Below are 24,898 nucleotides of genomic sequence, written 5' to 3' on the forward strand. Positions count from 1 at the left end.
CCCCTCCCCCTCCCACTCTCCCTCTCATTCCCTCTCCCTCTCTTTCTCTCTCCTGCTTTAGCCTCCCAATTGATTATAGACATGCACCACCATGACTAGTTCTGAATTTTTACTTAAAAAATGGTTGATATATGTTACACACTTCGTTCCCCAAGTTGCATTTCAATTTCTTAATACATCTTGGGATCTTCAAAGCTTCACTTCAGTCAAGTCATGGTACTCATTTTAAATAAAATTTGAAATGTCCTGGCTCAGTTAGGTGCTGTTCCTACTAGCTAGTTGGTTAATAGGTTGAATAAATAGAAATAATGCAGTTAAATGAGAAATGTATAAAAATTGAGAAGAAAAAAGAGCTGATATTCAGAACTAATAATTTCTTAAAAATACATTTTCCAATTTATGAAATGGCTATGCTCCAAAAGTTTGTAAGTCCATTTTTTGGAGGACTTTGCAAGACAGGCCTTCAAGAATGCTTGTTTGTATTCAGCAAAAAGAATAAAAAACCTCTTAAGTTTTATTGAGTATTTGGTTGTTTGTAAGTTACTTATACATAGGAATTGTTATTCATTGTTTTTCAGAATGATAGGACTAACTGTCGGGTTTGACAAAAAGGACATGATGGATGTAAAGTACAGGAAAGTCAGAGATGGTTCTGTAACCGACGCGATCTTTCAAGAAATGTATATTTGTGCAAGTGTGGAGTTTCTGCTGACTGTTGCCAATGTCTTTCTTGAGGCCTATACCACAGGCACCATTGTAGAAAACACTGTTCAGACATGGACTACTAAGGAAGAAGGTTAGTTATCAGCTAAACTATTTGATATCTGTATTATTGAAATGCTAAATCAACATTTTACTTGGATTAGCCACAGATAAGATAAAAGTAAATACATTAATAAATTAAAATCTTAATTTTTTCACTGGAGGAGAAAATTTTTTAATGTATTTTCTGGGAGGATATGTAGTTTACAGTTTTTTTAAAGTACAAATATATATTGGGTTCCAAATTATGAGTCCTACATTGGGATAACTAATTGTATTTTTCTACAGGTGGTAATTTGAGCAAATTTACTGGTACAAGAAAACAAGCAAGGGGAATAATGAAACAAGGACTCATTTTTATAATTAAAGATAGTATTTTAGTTTAAGGAATTCATTTATTTTTATTTGTAGCTTTTAACTTGACATACAGTTTTTCTATTATCTTTCTATATTTTTCATTCATTGTGATACAGTACAGTGTCAGGTTAAGAGTTGAAAACTGCTAGATTAGATTCCAGCTCTGCTATTCATTAGTGGAGTTTTCCCTCCATCTTTTAAAATGTTATTATGCCTGTAACTTCTTTATTCAAAGAGGTGCAATTTAATGGTAGAGTATGTATTTAGCATGCCCTATGTTCTGGATTCTATTTCCAGAACCACAGAGAAGAGAGTTGTAGTAGATTCCTTTAAGTTCTAAGATTCATTAATTTTACCTTTTACTTAGAGTGAAGCAACATTTTCTTATAAATAGTAAATTATTCAAAAGTACTCTATATAGTAAATGTTTATATATTAAAACATTTTAATTTTGATTTTAGTGCCTTTACAGGAATCAGAAAAATGGGAAGTTAACATTCTTATTAAAAATCCAGAAATTGTGTTTGTGGCTGACATGACAAGTAATGATGCTCCTGCTTTAGTCATTACAACACAATGTGAAATTTGCTGTAAAGGTGACCTTGAAAACAGTACAATGACTGCCGCCATTAAAGATCTCCAAGTCAGAGCATGCCCATTTCTTCCAGTCAAAAGAAAAGGCAGAGTTGCTACTGTGAGTTTACTATTATCAGCTTAATTGTAAGGCATTTTGAATTTGCTATATTATACCACATTAGGCAATGTAAATTACCTGCATTCTTTCTAACCTTCCTGTGCACAATATTTTTCTTTTTGCTTAGCCCCATTTAAAATGCTATTGTACTAGATTTTTTTTTGCAAACCATTTATTGATACATTTAGATATAATGTATATAATGATAACATTCATCATAGGGAATTTGTACCTGTACATAATATAATTTGCTTCTTCTTTTTTCAAATTCCTCTTTCTCTAGATGCTCTTCAACATTTGTGTTGGTAGAAATATCTCACCAAGAAGTTGGTTTCACTTTGACACTTTTCAACTAAGATCTTACTCTGACTTTTTAACCATATCAATTTCAAACTGTTCTTTGATCTTTAAGACTTTCTACCAGTTAATATTGCTATTTCAGTTTTATTGTTTTAATTTATTTTGTTATTTGGATGCTTTTGCTTAGATAAGTTGTTTTTGATAGTCTCCATGTGTCTTACTTTCTTATTGCTAGGGCATAGTATCAACACCACAAGTTAAAGGAGGAAACTCACAGTTTATACAGGTTTATTTTAACTCACAGTTTATATAGGTTTCCATCCAGTCACCTGGCTCTGAAGCAGGGCAGCATGGCAGAGGGGCATCACAGAGGAGAAACAGTCTTTGGCAGAGTAGGCAGGAAAAAGCAGCCAACTTGCATTACATCTTTCCGTTTATACAGTAAATCCCCAACTTACAAATGAGTTTTGTTCAGAGAACATTTGTAAGTCGGATTTGTTCTTAAGTCCGTCAGGGTCTTATATACCTTTGACACAAATATACAATATAAAGCCTAAAAGAAACAAAACACACACAAATACTGTAAACTATTTTTACAGTTACCTTAAAATGGGGATTTAGGTTTAGGGTGAGCTACCTCCATGATTTGTTACATCTGTGAATATTTGTAATGCAAATGTAATGTAATATTTGTAATGCTCATATCTGTGAAAGTTCACAATTTGAATGTTTCCAAGTCAGGGACTTACTGTATTCCATCCAGGCTACAAATTTAGTAGTTAGTGCTACTCACACCCAGGGTGGGACTTCCCATTACCCACACCCAGAACAGTGCTAATCCAGTCAGTGGACTCATTTGATTACCACTCCCTTAATTCATATTCCTATACTCTTAATACACATTAACACCATAGATCCAGACACCTCTGAAAAGCCCCACCTATGAGCACAGGAGGCTTTGAGGGGACATCTAGATATAAGCCATAACACTATGTAATTTATTTCATCCTTCAACTATTTGCTTTCACATACTTAAATTTATTCTCTAGCAACTATTTGTCCTCCTTCCTCTTCAAAACTTCTAAGATTCATCTTTAAAAATTGGCTGTAATTTTTAAAATACTCAAAATGTCCATGTTACTAAAGGAGTACTATACGCTATAGGTTATCAAATAAAAATATAAACTGTAATTTTGTTTTAAGTAAATAATATATATTAGTTAGGGTATAAAATAAACTGTTGCCCTGGTTTGCAAGGCTAATGGTTCATCACTAAGGAAAGAAAGTAAATAGGGTATGGAAGGCATACTAATTCTCTTAAATGATGACATAGAATTTTAATATATATTTTTTTCTGGTATCATCTTTTTGGCTTAAACACAGCTGTATGATCACAATAGAGGTTGGAGAATATACTTTTTATTCTGAATGACTTTGTTTTTGGACAAAACTTCTATTACTATACAAGAAGAATAAAATGATACTCGTGGTACGTGTACATCACACATCTTAATTCTTATTTTTTATCCCCTCCATTACATTCCTTCCCCTTCTTTCCATCTCTTGGTCCACTTCCTATGTGCAAAAGATTTGTGTCACTATTTCATATTATCTCTTATTCTGCTTGCAAGCAGTTTGTATCTCCAAGAAAAGCATTTGGCAAAACTTTGCTTCCTTGTGCAAACTCCATATCAAGTGATAAACGTGACCATAGTCATCTTCTCCATACAAACACAAATGCAGCCATCTTCCCCAAGATAGTAAAACAAATTAAGTTTTTTTAACTGAAGTACCATTGTGTTTATATTTTGGATTTTTCTTATAAATGAAACCATGTGTCTGATTTATTTCACTTAACATTATGATATTAAGGTGTATCCATTTTCTTGCAAATGATTCAAATTTATCATTCTGTATGCCAGAGTAGTATTCCGTTGCATGCAAATACCATATTTACTTTATCCATTCATTGAGGGACATGTGGGCCACTTCCAAGATTTAGCTATTGTGCTTTATGCTGCTATAAATGTATGCTTGTATCACTACATGATGATACAGATATAGGTATCATATAGTGATGACTTCACTATATGATGTCTTTAACTCCATTTTTCATGTTCTCTTGTTTTTAAGGTATTTCTCAGTAATTAGTCTTTGAAAGCATCTTTTTCCTCTAATTCTGATATTCTGTCCTTCCATTGTTTGTTTCTGTTACCTGTACTTTGAAAATAAGTTTTAATCTGAGTTTCTGTTTGGAATCTTTCCATGGACTCCAAATTTTTTTTTTTATTGTTTGGTTTCTTTTATTTATTTACTTTTTTTCTGAGACAGAGTCTCAGTATGTAGCCCAGGGTGGCCTCGAATTCATGGTGATCCTCCTGCCTCAGCTTCCTGAGTGCTGAGATGATAGGTGCACACCACCATACCTGGCTCATGGACTCTTAATTCTTTGCTAAACTTGTCATTTATGTTTGGTTCCATTTTGTTTAGCTCAGATAACTTATTTTGGTATTTTGAGATAAGGTCTCACTATCTAATTGAGGGTGACCTTGAACTCACTATGTAGCCCAAGCTTGCCTCAGAGTTGTGGCAATTCTACTTCAGCCTCCTGCACCACCATTCCTGTCTTTAGCTAGTTTTTTATTAGTGTCTTTTGTAAGCTCCCTCATCATTTTATTATGTCCATTATATATTTGGTTATATCGTTTGTCACCCCCACCCCAGCACCTTATTGGTCTTTTTTAATCTCCTCTTTTATCCTTTCGAGTAATTTGGCAGTATGGCTTTTGCTCTGCACCTCCTTAATGGAGTTTTGGGAGGTATTTTGTTGCCTTGTGTTCTCGTATTTCTATTGTTTTTTGTTTCTTTTGTTGTGCATAGGTCTGCGATAGCCTATATTGCAAAGACTTTGTTACTAGTATGGAGACCTCTTTTGTGTGCTTTTCAGTGATGCAATCAGGACATGGCTAACCATAGTCCCAAAATACCACCATCTCTCTTAATTTGGGAGTGGAAAATGCAATTTAAGTAGCCTAGAACCCAGTTCTCTGGGAATGAACCCTGGTACTGTTAATGTCACAGAGGTAATCTGGGTATTGCCATACAGAGAAAACCAGTTAGTAGCAACAAGTAACAGTGTAAAATAACAACTGGCCCTAATAAGATCAACAATAATATCATCTGAGATAAACTGGATATTGACATACCATAAAAACTATTAGTGTACCACCTTTAACCTTAGAAAAGAAACCTATAAACATTAAATAAACCAAATATTGACATACCACAAATATCTACTAAATGTGACAACTATACTTCTACTAAAGAAAAAAATTCATCACTAATAACAGGTTAACTATCTAAAGATGATTACTGTTTATATTATTAAAGATATATAGGGGTGGGAATGGGAGAATACAAGAAGAAAAATTTGAAAAGTTAAACACTGGGAGCTGGCCATAGTCTACATACCTGTAATCTCAGAATTCTGAGGCAGAGGCTGCGATAGGATCACTGCAAGTTTGAGGCCAGCCTGGGCTACATAGTGAGTTGAAGACCAACCTGAAGTACATAGTGAAACCCTGTCTCGAAAAAAGAAAAGAAGAGAAACAAAATGAAACAGTAGGAGATGAGAAGGAGAGAAAAGTGACAGGAAGGATCCTACTAAGGAGTAGAAGGTTGTTTCTGGAATTCGATAAAGGTAAAAAGAAAATGAGAAATAGAACACAAAAGAAGAAAGGAAAAAGTATATGGAAAATATAGAACATAGAAGAAAAGGAGAAAAAAGAATATGGGAAATAAAAACAAAAATTAAAAGGAAGAAAAAAAAGGATAAATGAAAATTTCTCAATCCCCAATAAACCAGTGAAGAAGAAATAAGAGAAGAAAGAAGGGTAAGGGTTCCAAAAGTAGAAAAAAATTCTTTGTATTTTTGAATGAATGGTTTCCTTCCAGTACCCACAGTTTTAGAGTACAGCAAGTTATGATTTTCTCCACCTCACCTTAGGGCCCATAGGTTTGTAAGGTACAACCCCTATTCCAGAGACACCCCCTTTTTATTCCAGGTTGTGGCAACGTCTCAGCTCATATTGGGAGATCGGGAAGTCAGTCAGACCTCCAATCTGTGCTAGACGTAGGCTACAGGAAATGGTTCAAGTGCTTAATGCCAGTACTTTCTGGGCCTAGCTTCCCACCATGGGGGTGGGACCTGTGTCTTTCCAGGCCTGAGCTTAAACATCGTGGGTTTTTCTAGCCCCATGTCTGCCTGTGGCTCTTTCCCATGACTGTCTCTCACCCAGTCACTGGGAGGGTAGCACTAGGAGCCCTTACTTCTAGGGAGTGATCTTCCACTCTCTGTGAAGCACATGGCAGGTAGAGTCCAGATTGTTTCCTTCTTTCTCTGTGTTGCCGACCATCTTTCCAACTATCCTAGCTTTCTAATTTTTCCTGTCATTTACTTCCCAAACACTTGATGATGTACGTCGCTTTTTTTATTAGCCAAGTTGTTATTTTCCAGTTTATGGATTCCAGGTCTTAGGCTGAATTTTGCTGCCAATCGCCACTCCTCCATTTTCCTCTTCCATAATCTAATTTTTAAAACAAGTTTCCCTGTCTGTTTTTGCCATCAGTTGCCAGAGAAAGATTAGAAGACACAGTCTTATCTCTTCCCTAGACTCCTATTTATATCTGGAGTCTCTCTTCAGTGTTAGCTTGTTTTCCTTTCTCCTTCTTACAAGACTTTGCGAAGAACAGGAAAAAGTAGCTTATACACAGCAACATTCTAAATATTCCAAACCTGTCTGGCTAATTTTTTAGATCCCTTTTTCAATGCATGGTCTGCCTTCCCTAAGCATTAGTAGTGGTGGTTTTGTGGAATACTTTACTGTATCGTACGTAGGGTCACCAGTTTAGTACAGTGGTACTTCCGTTTATGAATTTAATTTGTTTTATGATTTTGAGGTAGGTGGCTGCATTTGTGTTGTGAGGGGAAGATGGCTGTTTGTTACCAGAGTTTGGGAAAGGAAACAAAGTTTTGCAAATGCTTTTGTTGCAGAAGATTTTGTGAACTAAGATATTACTGTATTTTGTAATATTCCTTATGTATCCAGTTGCTAAATCAGTCACAGGTATGGTTCACTTTGCAAAATTGCCAATTTCTAGGTATGAATGTTTGTAGCAGTTAGGATCAAAAATAGGCTGCTATAATTAGAGGTATTACCCCACTCTACAAATCATAGTAGAACTATAGTTCTTTCTAGGAATATGGCATAGTAGTTATGATATAAAATAGGGAAATCAAAGTCTTTTTATATTTTTCTGCTATTCATAGTATGTAATTTAACCTGTTTGTTCAGAGATAGTTTACAGTATGTATACCTTATAGATCTTTGGCAGTGAGTGATGGTGGTGGTAAAGAGAGGAAAAGGAAGGGATAAAAGAGTTCCTCTTCTCCCTAACAACACAAGACAGTTGCACATACCACTTTGCTCAGATTCCTTTGGCCAAAATTTAGTTATACATCAACACAACAAATACGGTCTTCCTAAAGAATCAGAATTTTTTTTTTTTTTTTTTTTTTTTTTTTTTTTTTTTAGTTTTTTGAGATAGGCCCTAACTATGTAGTTGAGACTGACCTGAAACTCACTCTGTAGCTCAGACTGGTCTGGAACTCAGCAATCCTCCTGCCTCAGCCTCCCAAGTGCTGGGATTACAGGCATGTGCCACCAGGCCCAGGCAAGGATCAGGATTTTTAAAATTGATCCTCTTCATTGTACATTTCACTATTATTATTGTTATTTATGTTTTGTTGTTGTTGTTGTTAAATTCTTAGTCTTCCAGCTTCTTTTGTGAGTGGCGGGAGGGCTGCGTAGCACATACTGGGGATTGGATCCTTGGCCTTGTGTATGCTTAGTAAACTTTCTACCCTGAGCTACACCCACAACCCCTTTTTTTTGACTTTGTAGATGCTGAGGTAGTTGATTTTCAGCCTGCATTTTCTAGTATATGCATTAAGGCTATAATTTTCCCTGTATGTTCAGCATTATCTGTATCTACTAGGGTTATTTCTTTATTTATTTATCTAAGTTTGGGTCTCATGCATACTAAGCACATACTGTTCCACTGGAATACGACCCTCACCCACATTACTTATTTTGGTGTGTTGTACTTTTAATATTCCATTAGAATATTTTCTCATTGCTATTTTTTACTTTTTCCCATGAATTTGAAAAACTGGTTTTTAATTTTTGGATATTTGGAATTTTTTTCCTAATTATATTTCTTACTGATTTCTGCCTTAATTTTACTGTGGTCTATAACTATACTCTGATTTTTAGCCTTTGAAATTTATTGGAATTATTAAATCTCAGCAGATTTGACTCCTTATCTCTTAAAGAAGTGATTCCTAAAGGCTGCTTGGCTGCTATTAGTATTGCTATGTCAGCTTTTTGTATGTCATATTGTTAGTGGATAGCTTGCTTCTAAAAAGTGCTTCGCCAACTAAACATTACCAGGTTTGGGGATGCTCGCTCTCCTTTGAGACTTAGATTCCAAGTTCTCCTCATATTGAACAAAGATTTGAATGAAACTAGCAAAAAGCAATAGCAAAGCTTATTCAAGAAAGTAAAAGTGATGAGTGGGAGAAAAACTGGCTCTACAGAGTGAGCTTGCGCTGAGTAAATAGAAAAAGAGGATGAGTAAAGATGAAAGTATACACAGCATCTGGGAAACACATCACATGCTATCATAGAAAAATACGATACCAAAGTCTTCATGACTTTGATATGTCCTTTTATGCTGTCTAAATCTTGAGGAAACTCACAAGAATTTCAACATCCGTATCCTAAGAGGCAGTGTTGGGATCCCACACCTCAGGTTGAGGCCAAGTCTAGGCCCATCCTACTGAAAAGGTACTCGAGTTTTCACAAAAAGTCCATGTGTGGGGCTTCAAGGACAGTTCAGTGTGTGTGTCCAGGATCTTATAATTAATAGGTCATGCCTATTTTACCAGTCAGTTGGCATGCCGTAATCTCCTTTCTTACTCTTGCTTGTTCCTTGAATAGCAGTAAGAATCTATCCTTGTGTTCCCATTGTTAAAAGAAATATTATTATATATAAAGTTTGCTTGTGATTCTTCATATAAAAGCTTTATTATCTTGAGAAATTGTCTTTCATATCTAAACTCATATGTGAAAGAATCTTGATCTTGAATGAGTATGGAATTATATTATGTCCTATTTGGCATCGCTATTGAAAGAACTGAAATAGTTTTTCCTATTCTTATGATAAATTACAATTAGAGAGTTTTGTTTGGTCTTTGAGACAGTGTCTCACTTTGTAGTCCAGGCTGGCCTTGAAGTCCATATGTAGCCCAGGTTGGCCCTGAACTTTCAGCAGTCCTCCTGCCTCTCATCTTTGGCAGTTCTAGAATTGGAGGCATGTGCCACAACACCCGCTTTCCAGTGAGTTTTTGATAGATTTGTAAGAATACCCACCTTATATTTATGGATGAATACTATATTTGAAGCCAAGCATTATGGCATATGCCTGTAATCCCAAAACTTGAGAGGCTAATGTAAGGAGAATTGCTTTGACTTTGAGGCCCGCCTGGGCTGCATAGTGAGACCATGTTTCAAAAAAATAAAGAAGCAAAAAGTACTGTATTTGAGGATATTTTCATTTGTTCTGTTATTCTGTTTGCTAAGGATATTTTAGGATTCTGCAATAGAAGAACATAAATTATCTGTTGAAGAAGGCTTCTTAGTGAAGGTGACAATTATGCTGATACCTGAAGAATGAATACATATTAAACTTGGGAGTTAAACTTGGGCCAGAGGGATTCATGAGTGTGTGTTTCAGGAAGAAGGAACTGCATATACAGAAATCCTGGGTTGCAGAGTGCACAGGTTTCTGTCACCATATTTTCCCAAACCCCAAAATAAATGCTCATATATTTACCTTTTCTCTTGTTATTAAGTGATCTTCAACTTAATGGAGACCTCTTACTACCAAGTTAGTTTGGTAAAATGTTATAGTGAGCTTTCATTAGGTCTCTCTCAATGTTCTGTAAAGCTTTTGAGGTTGCTTCTTTGAAGGGGAGGCAGAATCTATAGTAAACAACGAGCAGCCTCTATAATAAAAATAATACAAAAAAAGGGACTGTTATGGTAAGGGGTGGAGGAGCATGAAGGAAGAAATAATTGAAATAGCACTAACGTCACAGTGGCTCTAGTTATCATTTCATTTTTTTTTAAATTCTATAACAGGTTGAATTATATGAACTGTATTATGGAGATTTTACTGTAATGTGGCTTTGGCATGAACACGTTTCCTGTTTAAAAGCTAGCTGCATATTCAGCCCTAGAGAATTTAACTGGACAGAAGAATTTGTTTCTGGGAAATATTTATATATATTTGTATTTTGTTTTTTCTTTTGGTTTAGCCTTTCTCAAGATGAAAAGATAAATTTTATGTTGATAATCTAGCATTATGTATTGTAATATAAAAGATTAAAGAAATAGTACACTGAATTTCAGGTCATTCAAGAGTTTGTTTTACTCATTTATTTTTGTGTGATTTCTTTGGAGGATGGTTTTAGATTTTTTTTCCTGATTTACTTTTCTTCTTTAGTGTAAGTAAGTAGAATTCCAAAATGGTTTCTAAGATTTTTGTCTCCCTCTGCCATTCAGTTGCTATTTCGTTGATTTTGTAATACGCACAGGGACATTTTTCTGGGTGAAACATTGGAGAGATGGTTGAAAGATGATGAAGCATCAAAGAGATGTGCTGCTGCCCCTGAAGGATCTGTGGAGTGCTGTGGAGTGGGCCACTTGGGAAAACCTATGAGCCAACAGTGGGAACAGAACGTAATCCCTGGCTGATAGCAGGCATTGGCATTTTAGTGTCAGAAATGAATTCTAAAACTCAAAAGCAAATTTTTCCCTAGTCACATCTCCATTGCCATTTATTACTGGTCTGCCCATGATTTCTGCAGGATTTCTTACCCATAAAACTAAGAAATAATAAATTTGTGTTGTTTTAAATAAGTAAGTTTGAGAAAATTTGTTACACAGTAGTAGAAAACTAAACTAACCTGTTAGATTTTTACATAGCTATATTGCAACAATTAATTAAATGTGGAAGCAACTTTAGAATTGGTCGGTAGGCAAAGGTGGACGACTTTTGATGATAAGGGTCAAATAAACCTAAATGATAAACACACTCATGGTAGTAATGTGATGCCAGTGAGGGTTCACCAGGAGGACAAAAGGTACATGTCATTGGAAACTTGGAGAAGGAGGAATACATAATGTCAGAACACTTCGCAAAATTTGTCTTGTAGTTATGTGGAAAGGAACTTGTGAAAAACTTCTTGTGTATACAGCTAAAGAGATTGCCAAATTGCATGGTGTTCTGCTATTGGTAATAAATGCTTACAGGAGAGATAAATTGTGGGAAGAACAGTTAAACAAACTAATGTCACAGGGCTAGGTCTGAAGATCCCTGAGGCTGAAATAAAGAACTTAACTTACACTTTTAAAATAAGTTTGTAAGTGTGCCTTCTACTCTGTCCCAGCAAAGGAATTCTTAGCAGATGTCAGTGAAAGACAGGAGAAGGATTTATTAAAGGTAGATATAGCATGCACTCAAGAGCAGAGTGTGGGTGCTCAAAGAAAAGTGTAATATACGTAGGTGGGAACTTGGGATTTCTTCTGTGTTTTGGGTTTTGAAAATCTGAGGACTTTAACAATTTGTAGTCTTGGTCTTTTCTCATGGGTGAGAGAAGATGGCCCACCCATAGTGAGATATGATCTATTAATGTGGGAAATCTCAAAAGGATGGTCCATTTTAATGTGTGAAAGGGAATAATTTGTAAGTAAAAAGGGAATGGGCAAACTCCTTTGTGGTTGAAGGTGTTGTTTAGGTTTGTTTTGAGAGAAGGAAAAAAATAAATTGGACTTGTCTTTTGCTTTTTTAAGCATACTTTTTAAATTTTCAGTTTCTTTGTGTCCTTTTTACTTTATATTTTTATCCTACCTTACTAATGTATTTAATGATATTGATAATTCTTAACCTTTCCAAATGGTAAAAGCTGCTAAAAGTAAAAAAATGGTGCCAAAAGTATATTTCAGAGAAGATTGTGTGATTTTTTTTTTTTCTGAAACTTAAGAAAAATCAAAAGATCAGTAGTGTCTAGTCACACAAAGGATCCTTTCAGGAGATTAGATGCATTTCACATCTTAATCCAGATGGTCTGTAGGAAGCCTTGTCACTACTTAGTCACCTCATCAGGAAGACAAGATAATTTCAGAAAGATGTGTGCTTTGGCTTAATGGAGTAAATCCTTATGAAATCCACAGATATTCTTCAGAATTCTTTAGAAAATTATTGTAGCAGAGAAAAATACAAAGAGCTTGGACTACAAAATAGAGACTCTTGGATTCCCAAAATTCTACTTACAGGGGACAGGTTGATGAAACTACTAACTCAGATTCTCCTGTTTTTTATAAAAAAGGAAAGGTGATTTAGAGGGTAGAGCTGAGAAATACAGAGAATTCTTCCTAGGCTTGGAAACTTAATCAAGAAACTAATGTCTGGTTAGATTTTAGAATTGCTTTGGACTACTAATGGTTCCTTATTCTTTTGTTTTCCCATTGGAACTGGAATATATGTAAATATTATCCTACATGTGTTCCACCATTTTATTTTGTAACTGGTGAGGCCAAGTAAATCATCTTCATTTCATGATTCTACAAAAAAACAAATTGTTTCCTTTATAGCTACACTTACCGAATTGAACTATATTTAATTATATTATGTATTAGCACCTGGACCAGATTTAGATTTTAGGCTTTGGGTTGATGAAAAATAGTTGGGATTCTGGACTTTTACAACAGAGATAGAGTTGGAAATATTTAGTGAGATATAGTTAGATGATGAGATAATGAATTTGGGGATTAATTAAATGAGACTCTTGGAATCTTAGGTAATGAACATATTTTGCATTTGGGAGAGGCATGAGTCACGGGCACTTAGAAGGCAGAGTTCTGCTTACCATGGGGAAAATTCATTTTGTTTAAAATTATGTTATAAAATTATTTTAAAGTTAAATGTATTTGAAATTTTTTATTACCTTGCCTTTTGTAACTTTTCCTATGTGCGTTAACTTTTTCAGTTCAGTTTTACAAATGAATTGATAAATTGTATTTTAGCAAAGTTAAATAAAATCAAAGTATTATATGTTTTCCAAACATTTAAGCATGTGTAAGAAACATGGAGACATATACACCTGTTTTCCCTGTCCCTTGGCTTGTGATGCCACATGTTGCCTCAGGATCCTGTCAATAAAAATGACTGTCATCAAGACTTGCTGATGCCAGTGCCATTCTCTTGAACCTCTAAAATTCTTGGAGTCAGTGGTCTTTCCTAGGAATATGTGTCTTGATAGTACCTGCCATCAATGGCCACATCCACCCTGAACACACCTGTTCTCATCTAATAGTCCCTTCCACATTGCTTGTTAGTATTTTGTATGGTCTGAGTGGTATTTCCCGTGAATACTTCAGCTGAGCACATCTCTTCTCAGGTAAAGCCCATTAGTTACACATTCAACCCTCAGGAGGAAATAAAATGATAATGATTAGGATATACTAGGCAGAACAAGTGTGTTACAACAGAATACCATTGAAAAACAAAAATAGGAAAAATGCAATATCTTAGGGCATTGTAAATCAAAGATGCCAAGGATCAGTAATCGAGGAGCCCCTTAGCTGAATGATTCAGGTTAGAATTCATTTCTGCTGTCACCTGGGGTATTCATCATCTGAAGATTTCCTTGAGCTAGAAGATTTGCCACTAAATTCATTTACGTGGCTTATGGCAAAAGACTTTATTTCCTCACCGTGCAGTAGGGCTGCTTATGACATAGCTTCTGCCAAGAGTGAACAACCAAAGAGAAGAAGAAATGTATCACCAGTAATGGAAGCTGCAGTGACTTTGAGAATATAGCTTCAGCAATGGGGTGCCACCCCTCTGTATTTTATTGGTTACATAACCAACACTGACTCAATGTACAAATCACTGGGAGCTATGTTACAGGGTGGCTGTCATAAATCCAGCTAAGACTCACAGTTTCACCATGTGCCAACAGGCTAATGAGCTAAGAATGGCTCCTATTCAGTTGATCATCAGTGGTACATGTATTGACTGACTTATTTTGATCAAATTAGTAGTTGGCCTTACTTTTCTATGCTCATGTTTCTGTGCCCAATTAAATATTTTAATCCCAAAGATATGTAGTACTTCTTCATTTTATAGATGTTGAATGTGGGATATCTAGATCCCCAGTGCTTCCTCAAGTAGATGCTGGGACTGGGGAGGGGTGTTTCTACTTACTTCTTTTATATTAATATTATTGCCAGTAGTACTAATACTTTCTATTATAAAGAATGAATAGAGAATAATTAAGGAATCTGTTGAGTCACTTGTTTTTGTACTTACTGTTAATAACTTTGATTTAACATAGCTATTACTAGGAAAGTCACTAAATATAAATATTACTGCTTGAATGTTAATTTAGTGCTATTGTCTTTTGTATCGCAGGTTTTACAGCCCTGTGACTTGTTTTATCAGGCTACTCAGATAGGTACAGATCCACAAGTGATTGATATATCAGTAAAATCACTTACACTAAAGGTAAGTTAATCATTCAGATCTTTAGTATACTTTTTAAAAATTAGTAAAACCTAGAAATTATTATAATAGCAAGTCTTATGATCACTAAATATAAAATGAATTTATTTTTAAAACTTTTTATGAGACATAATTTTCAAAATATTTAACTCACATTTTTATAATGAATGTGGTATTTTTGTTGTTGACATGTAACTGCTTTTGTAGTTATATGTAATATCCTGATTGTGTAGTTAAAATTATAGTTTAATATTTACAAAATTAGTGTAATATTTTTAAAATTGAAATTAGTTATGGTAATTCATATTTTGTGTAGGTAACAAATTGTATCTATCTACTCTCTTGTAATGGTAATGTTCAATATTAATTCTTCACGATTACTCACCAGATGTAATTCGTATATTTTGAAATAAATGTTTTTCCATGTAGGTTTCACCAGTTATCATAAATACCATGATTACTATAACTTCAGCGCTTTATACAACTAAGGAAGCCATCCCAAAAGAAACCACTTCTTCTGTAGCACAACTATGGGAAAAGAAGGATACAAAGAATTTAAAAATGTGGTTCCTTGAAGAATCAAATGAAACTGAAAAAATAACTCCTACAGCTGAATTGTTACCCAATGGAGAGATGATGAAAATAAATATTGATTCTATTTTTATAGTTCTGGAAGCTGGAATTGGCCATAGGACAGTGCCTATGCTTTTAGCAAAATCACGTTTTTCAGGAGAAGGCAAAAACTGGAGCACATTAATAAATCTCCATTGTCAGCTTGAGCTAGAAGTAAGCATATCTGGTGGTTTTTTTGTTTTGTTTTGTTTTGTTTTTTAGTTTTGATAACGGTGCCATACAGAATATTGTGGGAATCTTACTGAGCTATATTAATTCAGCTTATAATAAAATGGTGGCTTTGTAACTTTTTAAATGAAGTTTACAAATGTGTATTCTTGAGTGATTTCTTGTATGTGTGTATAGTACTTTTATTTTTAGAGTACATATCCACATTGTGTATATTTCAGTTGATTTTATATAAAATATGTTCATTGGGTTTAGAATTCCTATTTTTAAGAATTAAAATTGAATGACTTTTTTCCTTTAAAAGACTAAATTTTTGAATACTTGGATACTCTCTTCAAATAGTAATGTAAACAATTAGAACAAAAATGTTTTGCTTCAGAATTGATCCACATACAATTATTTTCAAATGTATTTTGATTTAAATGACTTGACCTTATATATATATATATTGAAATCTAATCTGATATGTTATGAGAGTGACTATAAAAATTTATAAGCTTCTGCGTTATTTAAGTGCACTGATACAGTTGCACTAACAGTTACCATTGCTGAACTAGATTACAATTTTGTATTCAGTTTATAATTCTGATATTTAGAAGAGGATTTCATCTAGGATGTCCACCTGGTGAGAAGCCTTAAAGCATTCATTAAATCATACAGTACTTGTCCTCAAGGGCGTTTAGTCAGTGGAGGAACTTGTTTTAAAATGTCAGTAATATGTGATAGATGAACATACTGTCTGATACGTTGTTTAGTCTACAAGTCCAAGAAAGATGTTTAAAAGAGGGTATTATCTGAACTAAATTGTGAAAGACAAGTACAGAAACTGTGAGGTTATCCAGGTGATGAAAATGCTGAGAGATTTGAAGCACTGAATGACGTGCAACTAGCATAGCTGAAAGGGCTTGTGGGGAAGGAGGGGCAGCATGGAAGATAATTTTAGAAATTAACAGATGCTTCATTAAAAATAAAAATTCTCTCTTTAGGTTCATTATTACAATGAAATGTTTGGTGTATGGGAACCTTTGCTTGAACCCTTAGAAATTGATCAGACTGAAGATTTTAGACCATGGAATCTGGGAATCAAGGTATATGAGAGATTATTTTCATGTGTGTGTGTGTGTGTGTGTGAGTGTGAGAAGAGTATTTTCATAGCTTTAGCTTCACACAAATTTGAGGAGATACAGTTTTCCTATAAACAGTCTGCCTCTGTATATGTACAATTTCTTTACCAATATCTCCCATCAAAGTACTGTATGTCTGAAGTCTGAAAACTTTTTTCAAAAATCTAGGCTGTCCCATTTAGACACTTCAGTTTGAATCACAGCGATGTTGAAGTTTTCTCATCATGAGGAAGAGTCTGTATTTGACATCTGCGTATAATTTTGAAGTCCAAGACCAGTGCTAGCTATCCTGCTACAAATAATTGTGTAATGTCCTCAGACAAAGGACAGTTATCTAGAATATATAAAGAACTCAAAGGCTGGGCATGGTGGCACACACCTGTAATCCCAGCACTCGGGAGGCTGAGGCAGGAGGATCGCTGTGAGTTCGAGACCAGCCTGAATTACATAGTGAGTTCCAGGTCAGTTTCAACTACATAGTGAGACCCTGTCTCAAAAAAAAGAACTCAAGAAAATCAGCTCCCCCAAATATAGACACCCAATTCAAAAATGTGAATTATATACTAGACATTTGTCTGAATAATGTGTCTTTGCTTTAAAACTTACAACAGACCCTTTAAGAGACCTAGTTTTTAATCAGCATTTGAACGTATGAAGGGAGTAAGACTAGAGAGTGTAATGGACTTACTTCCCTAAAGTAATACAGTATACTAATAGCTACAGAATGGAAGAGGTGAATGTAAATTCAGCTTCAGTCTCCACTCTTAACTGCTATATTATATTGCTAATATCATTTATTAGCATCTGTCATCCTCTTGTAGGTTGTGGTCTATCCTGAGTTTTCTTTGTTCTTTGAAGGGGCTGTCTGTCTGTCTGTCTGTCTGTCTATCTATCTATCTATCTATCTAGGAGACATATTATTTGCTTAAAATATATTATGAGTTTATGTAACTGTGAGAATCAGTTCCCTTAAATGGAAGTTGTGCTTCTTAAAGCAAGAGATTACAATATTGCCAGCATGGTATTTGCTTGATAATGATTGACTCAAACTGAAAATTTTCAGGGGCTTAAAGCGACTTAAAGTAACAATAAAACTCCCTAGCTTAGTATGTGTGCCTATAACTGTAGTAAATAATTTCATTTTCTAGATATTTTAGATGAAGAACTTGTAATAAAAATTCCATTGGTGGTTTTTAGGTGAATATGCACATGCAGTGGATCTGTTAATTCTAAATTTAGGAGTCCTGTGTTTATAACACTGTTCTGCTCCTGTTGTCTGACTTTGTGAGTCCTTAGGTTCCTGTTCTTTATTTGCATGACTAAAGGACTACTTTACAGTACTCTTGGCTGTGTTTTTGTGAAATATGTGCTTTTAATTTACATTCAAATCTCACATACATTTAGTGATTTTAGAAGATTTTTTTCTTAAATTGTGCTTGCCATATCACTGAGAATGAGAAATTATTTTGTAATATAGTACTGCCCCTGTCCTTTGTGACCTGAGTTGGCACATCCAGGTATTTCATTTCATTATGGCAGAGACAGTGAAGCACATAATATTTAAATTGTTTTCTCCAGTGGTATTGAAATTTATCTAATTTTTTTTTTAACTATGAAAAAAGAGTGATAATGTGCTCCTAGATGCAAATTATTATATGTCAATTATTTATCATTTTAGATGAAGAAGAAAGCCAAAAAGGCCATAGTTGAGTCTGATACTGAAGAGGAAAACTACAAAGTGCCAGAGTATAAAACTGTCATCAGTTTCTATTCAAAAGACCAATTAAATATTACATTATCCAAGTGTGGCCTTGTAATGTTAAATAATTTAGTCAAGGTAAGAAACTTGAAGCCTTAAATGTTGAGATACTATTCTATGTTGACCCTTTAAGTAAGTAAATCTATCATTAACTTCATTAATTGTCATGTGTCCCTTAGTATTCTGCTTATCATTTAGTTTTCCACATTTATTTAAGGAAACTTTCCCTTACTAGGCATTTACAGAAGCTGCTTCTGGATCTTCAGCAGTCTTCATAAGGGATCTAGCACCATTTATGATTTTGAATTCTCTTGGACTTACTATATCAGTTTCACCAAGTGATGCTTTTAACGTACTGAATGTGTCTATGGCAAAATCATATATATTGAAAAGTGAAGAGACTTTAAGTATGGATTATGTGGGAACTAAGGACAATGATCATTTTAGTGCAATGACCAGTTTAAGCAGCAAACTCTTCTTCATTCTTCTTAGTAAGTTTTGTATTTCCTCTTCTTGAAGCTTTAATTACATTTGCATGCCATAGTACCCATTTGTAGTATATTAGTATTGATTTGTTTTCCTTTTAAGTCTCTTTTGTAATAGGTTTGGCAGCCTCCCTCCCTTTGCAGTGCTTTGATTCGTTTTGTCAGTAAGTTTTTGTATTTCCAAATACTGACCTTACTATAATCTCCTGCATTAGTGAGAGCATGTGCTGTTATGGGGAAGAAAAATATTAGATCTCATCCAGCTTTTATAGTATCATAGATATTGGTAATAGATGTTTTAACCACATATGATATAACTTGGTAGATATTCCACCAATTTTGTAGATGAATGAATTCAGAAAAGTTTGAATCTGTGCAAATGGTTTTGGGATTTGTACATGGTTTTTAAGTAAAGGTTTTTTCCTTTGTCTTTTCTGACCCACAGTTTTTCATTTGTATGGGAGGTAAAAGTATATAAATTCTTAAGTTATCAGAAAATCTAGCCATTATGAATTTATCAAATAACCTAAAACCTTACTAGTAGGACTTTCTGATATTCTGACATTTAATTACTGAGACAGAGAGCATTATTTAAAGGATAATTAGAAATAGGGATGCAGGCTGCTAAAACAGCTAGTTCTCCTATTAAGGAAATAATGTGTGGCAAGTGTTTCAGGAATAGTCAGAGCATTGCCAATGTTCTTTTTACCGATTTACCTCTGTTTTTTTTGTTTTGTTTTGCTTTGCTTTTGAACTGACATTTATATGGATGTAGGAGTGAGTAAAATTTATACAAATAAGTAATTTTACCCCAACATAATGTGTCTATTAGGCATATATATTCAAAATTTTGTATAACCAAATCCAAGATACATCTAAAAAGTGACACAGGTAAATGAAAAAATTAAAAACTGAAGAACAGTTAGGTTGGTATTTGCCAATATGTGAAAGTATTAGACTTTGGTTATTATGACAGCAAACCATAGATCAATGTTCTTGAATTTTTTAATGCTTCTCATTACTCCGTTGTTTTTAAAAGTTTTATTATTATTTTAGGTTCAACTCCTGAATGGTTTTTTTCAATTAAAATTTTTTGTTTTAGTAAAATGGTATGAAGATTTTATGTCAGTACTGTGGAAGTAAGTGGTGGCTTCTTAAAGTATCCCTTTGTATGGATTACATCCAAAGACTTCAGTGACCTAATTATGTTTAAGACCATCAGCTAATATTTACCATGTACCTAAAATTAATATATAGTGGATTATAATAAAAATTTTCAACTGTTTTTAATTTAGCACCTGTCAACCACTCTACTGCTGATAAGATTTCTTTAACAAAAGTGGGACGCCGTCTATACACTGTAAGACACAGAGAATCTGGAGTTGAAAGGTCTATTGTTTGTCAGATTGATGCAGTGGAAGGAAGTAAGAAAGTAACAATCCGCTCACCAATGCAGGTATGAAGGCATCAATTTTAAGACAGGCTTTATTATAACTGTCAATGAACTAATAACTTTAAAAATAGATTCTTACCCAAAAATTAAAAACTGTAGTAGAAATCCAGCTAATATTCAGAGAGAACATCTCATGACTAGTAATTATGCTACTGAAATATAACTAGTGGGAAAATTTCACAGTTTTTTATAGGACTGTTTTTAAAATATCTTTGTACATCATTTTTCTCTGATAAAATATACATATGTCTCTTTATGGTAGGAAATTTTAAATTATTTATTAGATTATTAATTTTATTAGAGAATGACATTTATTGAGAAATGTATAATATACTACATATATTTAACACAGTAATACACTTATGAACCTTCAAAGTATTTAAATATATTCACATATATTATTACTCAAAAAAACTTTCCCCTCCTGCTACTTTCCCATTTCTGCACATCCACTGATCTATTCTCACTATACATTAATTACTTACTCCTGAATTTTAAATAAGTGTATTGAAATACAGAATAAAATGGCTTCTTTCATTCAGTAAAATCTCGTATCAATTTCTGTATTGTTACATGAAGCAAGTTGTATTTCCTGAGAATTAATCTGTTTTATTGAGGTATCACATTTCCATTTTGAGTGAACTTTTCTATATGTCAAGAGATAAGGATTGAGGTTCAGGTTTTTACATATGGTTACTCAGTTGTCCAACCCGGATTATCTTTGTCCTATTGAATTGCCTTGCTATTTTTATCAAAAATTAATTTGCCATATATACTGATGGTTTTTTTCTGGGCTCTGTCCGTTTCATTGATCTGTTTATCTTTATTCCAGTATTACACTATTTTGATTACTATCTTAATGTAAGTCTTGAAATTAGGTAGTACAAGTTTATTCTTTTGGCTCTGATAGGTCCTTTCCATTTTCATTTAAATTTTAGAATCAGATTATCAGTTCTTTTATTAGAACTTTGGATAAAATGTATTTCAAATTATAATTTCTGATTTTGCACTACCAGCATTTAGAAATATAGTTTAATTTTATATTCACCTGTGTTTACAACCTTGCTAGCTAGACACATATATTTGTTCTAATAGGTGAGACAGTTTTGTAGATATAAACAGTTGTGATATTAGCAAATATATTTTTTCTTCATCTTTTTCAATCTGTTTATTTTTTTCTTACCTTTACTATTGAAATAATTTTTAAAATTTTGTTAATGTGAATTACATTGAGTTTTACACGTTAGATGAGCCTTACATTCTAAGGATAAGTCTTACTTGATCATGAAGTATTATCAAACTGTCAGTATACTGTTGTGTTTGTTTTACTAAAATTATGTTTAGAACTTTTACATTTATGTTCATGAGGAGTATTAACAGTTTTGAGATCTTGTAGGAAAGTTTATATCAGTGACAAATTGAATATAAAATTTATTTGAAATTATGGTTAAAATTTTTAAAACTTGGTTGTAAAACTTATACTTTATGTCTGTTTGAATTTTCTGAACATTGATTTCTGGTTTGATACAGCCTCTTTTCTTTAGAAACCTTTTTCTTTTCCCACTGGGAAGCAAACCACCATATTTTTTATTTACTTTTTAAAATTTTTATTGGTACATTTAAGGTATACAATATGATATTCATAATTGGAAATTTACACTTAACATAATCCATCTTGGTTCTTATTATTTTCTCCATTCCCCTGCCTTCCCAGCAACCCCTCCACCAATCCCTATCTACAAAGACTTTCTTTCCATTTTTTTCTTTTTCTCATGTTAATTGCATTCCCTTCTTTCTTTTCCCCTGTGCCTCTTTTTCCCCCTCCCCTTTGTGGAAAGAAAAGGTAGAAACATTTTTTAATTGTATTTTTTATTGAGAAATTTTTATAGTATAGACTATCCATCATATGGATTATAACAAATGTTGACATTTTAAATTTTACCTTAAAAATTTAAAAAAAAGTTTTGAAGTCACCTATTTCGCTTTCTGCAGTCTGCATTCCCTCTTTTTCTTTCCTAGAAAAAAAATACTATTATAGTGACATGACATAATATATTTCTTTTCCTATATATTTAAAATTCTTGAGCGTATCTGTTAAATATGTATTATTTGTGTTTTCAGCTATGGTTGCATATTACATGAATATGTTAATTTTAAGAAATTTTTATTAATAATTTCACTATCCATTAGATTCTCTTTTTTCCCTTAAAAATCAGTGTCGTAGTGAACATGACTGGCTTTTGGTACACGTATATAAATATTTCCCTTGGTATGTAACAAGAATAATTGCTAAGCGCTAAGGTGAATTCCATTCTACTAGATTTTTCTGAATTATTTTCTAAAGTTTTTTATTTACATTTTTACTGGTAATGTATGAGTGTGCTATTTTCATCATTTGTAACTGTTAAAATGCCAGACTTCTGATTTTGCCAGTCTTTTAGTGTGAATGTAATTACTGTATGTGATTATTATTTTAACTTGTATTTTATTGATTCCTAGATAGGTTACCTTTTTATCTGTTTCTTAGTAAAACAGTTTTTCCCCTCTTTTGAATTATTTGCATTCTCCTCTTAATTGCAACTTAAAGAGTTTTAGGATTTTTGTGTGTACCTCACTATGCACTATGCATCCATTTTTTTTTTTTAAACTGGGGTTCAAACTTGGGTCCTTGCACTTACAAGGCAAGCAGAGGAACCACTGAGCTAAATCCCCAGCCCTGCTCATTCTTTGATAAATAAATCGCAGACATTTCCTAGCCTATGACATGTTTTTTTGCCTTCATCCCATAAATGTTTAAAATTTTGATACAGCTTTTTCAATGAATTTTCTATTTTTATCTGAACAAAAGCATGTCTCTAAACAAATTAACCTCTACCCTAATGTCAAGAAGACATTATTTTACTCTCCTCTAAGATGTTTAAAGTTTGAAGATTCCTTTTCTATAAAACTGGATACACTGATGTAATATTTATTATTAATTGTTATATATTTATTTCTTCTAATTTATATGAAAAAGACATGGTGCACACAATACTCTCTGTTGGGATATTTTTAGAAGGACATTTTAAAAAATGAATTTAGGTTCTTTGATTAATAATATTAAGTACAATATCATGTGTTTTTTTTTTTTGTTCCTAGATTAGAAATCATTTTTCAGTCCCAATCTCTATCTATGAAGGAGACACTTTATTGGGAATTGCTTCACCTGAGAATGAATTCAACATACCATTAGCATCTTATCGGTGATTTCATTTTTTTGTTTATCTTCTTTTATAGAATTTTTATGGATATTTGTGTTTTAAATTATCAAATCTACCTTATTAAATATCTCATCTAAGTTATTTAGATTTCAAGGCACTTAAATACCTCTCTTTTCAAGAATAAATATTAATGTAAATTTATGCATTTAATTTATACCAGGTAAATTATTTATGCTTTTACTAATAAATGCAATTATTACTTAGGTGATTCTTTTTAAAAAGAAATATTATTTAATGTATTTATACTATATAAATTATATTTTGTATCAGTAAATGCAGTTATTTCATTCTTGCAGTATTAAACATCATAGCCATTGTCATACATGTTCATGACTTTTAAAAATATCTTAAGGGAATATGATAGGTAGTTTGGGTATTTATATATCATGAATTGAGCTTTACTTTTAAAAGTCTTTATAACAGAGTTTTTAAAAATGTTTTTAGAAAACAGTATTTTATCTCTTCATTTATATATATATATATCTTAATTATTCAAGGATAGAGTTTTAATGTAAATGCATTATTTTTTGATATCTACTTGATAATAAGTATATTTTTAAAGAAAAGATTTAACAAAATAGTGATCTTGTCTTATAATCTGAATTTAATATGTTAAATATTGCTCAGGATATTTAATGTGGAACTGAAAATAATCTCTTCTATGGAAATTGAGCATTGTAATTTTTTAAAATACTATTTCAAAACATACACTAGAAATGGATACTTTCACCGGTGCTACAGGAAAAAGAAAAAATGGCAAAGCTACAAGTAGTTCTTAACTGTTTCCTACCTCTATTCATTCTGACTCAGGCCAAGAAGTTTAGTATAGGATAGTGGTGGCGAACCTATGGCACATATGCCACAGCTGTTTGTTATCATTGAAAACTCTAAAAAATTTTTTTATCATTGGGGTAGGATTTCTAATGCTCACCAAAGTCTAGCATGTTTGGCCATATACTTTCATATGGATCTACAAACACTAGTGAGTGTTTTGTTGCTTATTTCAAATATGATGAGCAAGGAATTATTGAGAGAACAGTGACAATAAAATCATTGTTTATAGTATCTGACTTATCTTCTAGAAAGGATTTGGGGACAGTTAGAGACTGGATGAAGTTAAAGATATATTTAAATCTTTTATAAAGAACTTTAAATTTATTTTTTCTTATAAAGTAGTTAATGGCATTCTGCTTTTTTAATAAATTTCTACTAT

The 24,898-nt window shown here is 33.1% G+C and overlaps 1 protein-coding gene across 5 annotated transcripts in view; it reads left to right on the top strand.

The window, feature by feature from the left end:
- Positions 1-24,898, top strand: part of Vps13a (vacuolar protein sorting 13 homolog A) — a 228,418-nt gene that overhangs the window by 105,611 nt on the left and 97,909 nt on the right. For all 5 annotated transcript variants that reach the window (XR_004514896.1, XR_004514897.1, XM_033757746.1 and 2 more), the window contains exons 38-46: positions 579-796; positions 1,581-1,813; positions 14,714-14,806; positions 15,233-15,589; positions 16,591-16,692; positions 18,407-18,565; positions 18,723-18,978; positions 20,268-20,428; positions 23,564-23,667. Coding sequence is in view for 3 of the 5 variants with exons in the window: in XM_033757746.1 (XP_033613637.1) it covers positions 579-796; positions 1,581-1,813; positions 14,714-14,806; positions 15,233-15,589; positions 16,591-16,692; positions 18,407-18,565; positions 18,723-18,978; positions 20,268-20,428; positions 23,564-23,667 (1,683 nt within the window). In the remaining 2 variants the exon portion in view is untranslated. The remainder of the gene's footprint in view (positions 1-578; positions 797-1,580; positions 1,814-14,713; positions 14,807-15,232; positions 15,590-16,590; positions 16,693-18,406; positions 18,566-18,722; positions 18,979-20,267; positions 20,429-23,563; positions 23,668-24,898) is intronic.

Source organism: Fukomys damarensis, unplaced genomic scaffold (assembly GCF_012274545.1).
Source record: "Fukomys damarensis isolate Sample0158 unplaced genomic scaffold, DMR_v1.0_HiC HiC_scaffold_31, whole genome shotgun sequence".
In the NCBI taxonomy this organism is placed as follows: Eukaryota; Metazoa; Chordata; class Mammalia; order Rodentia; family Bathyergidae; genus Fukomys; species Fukomys damarensis.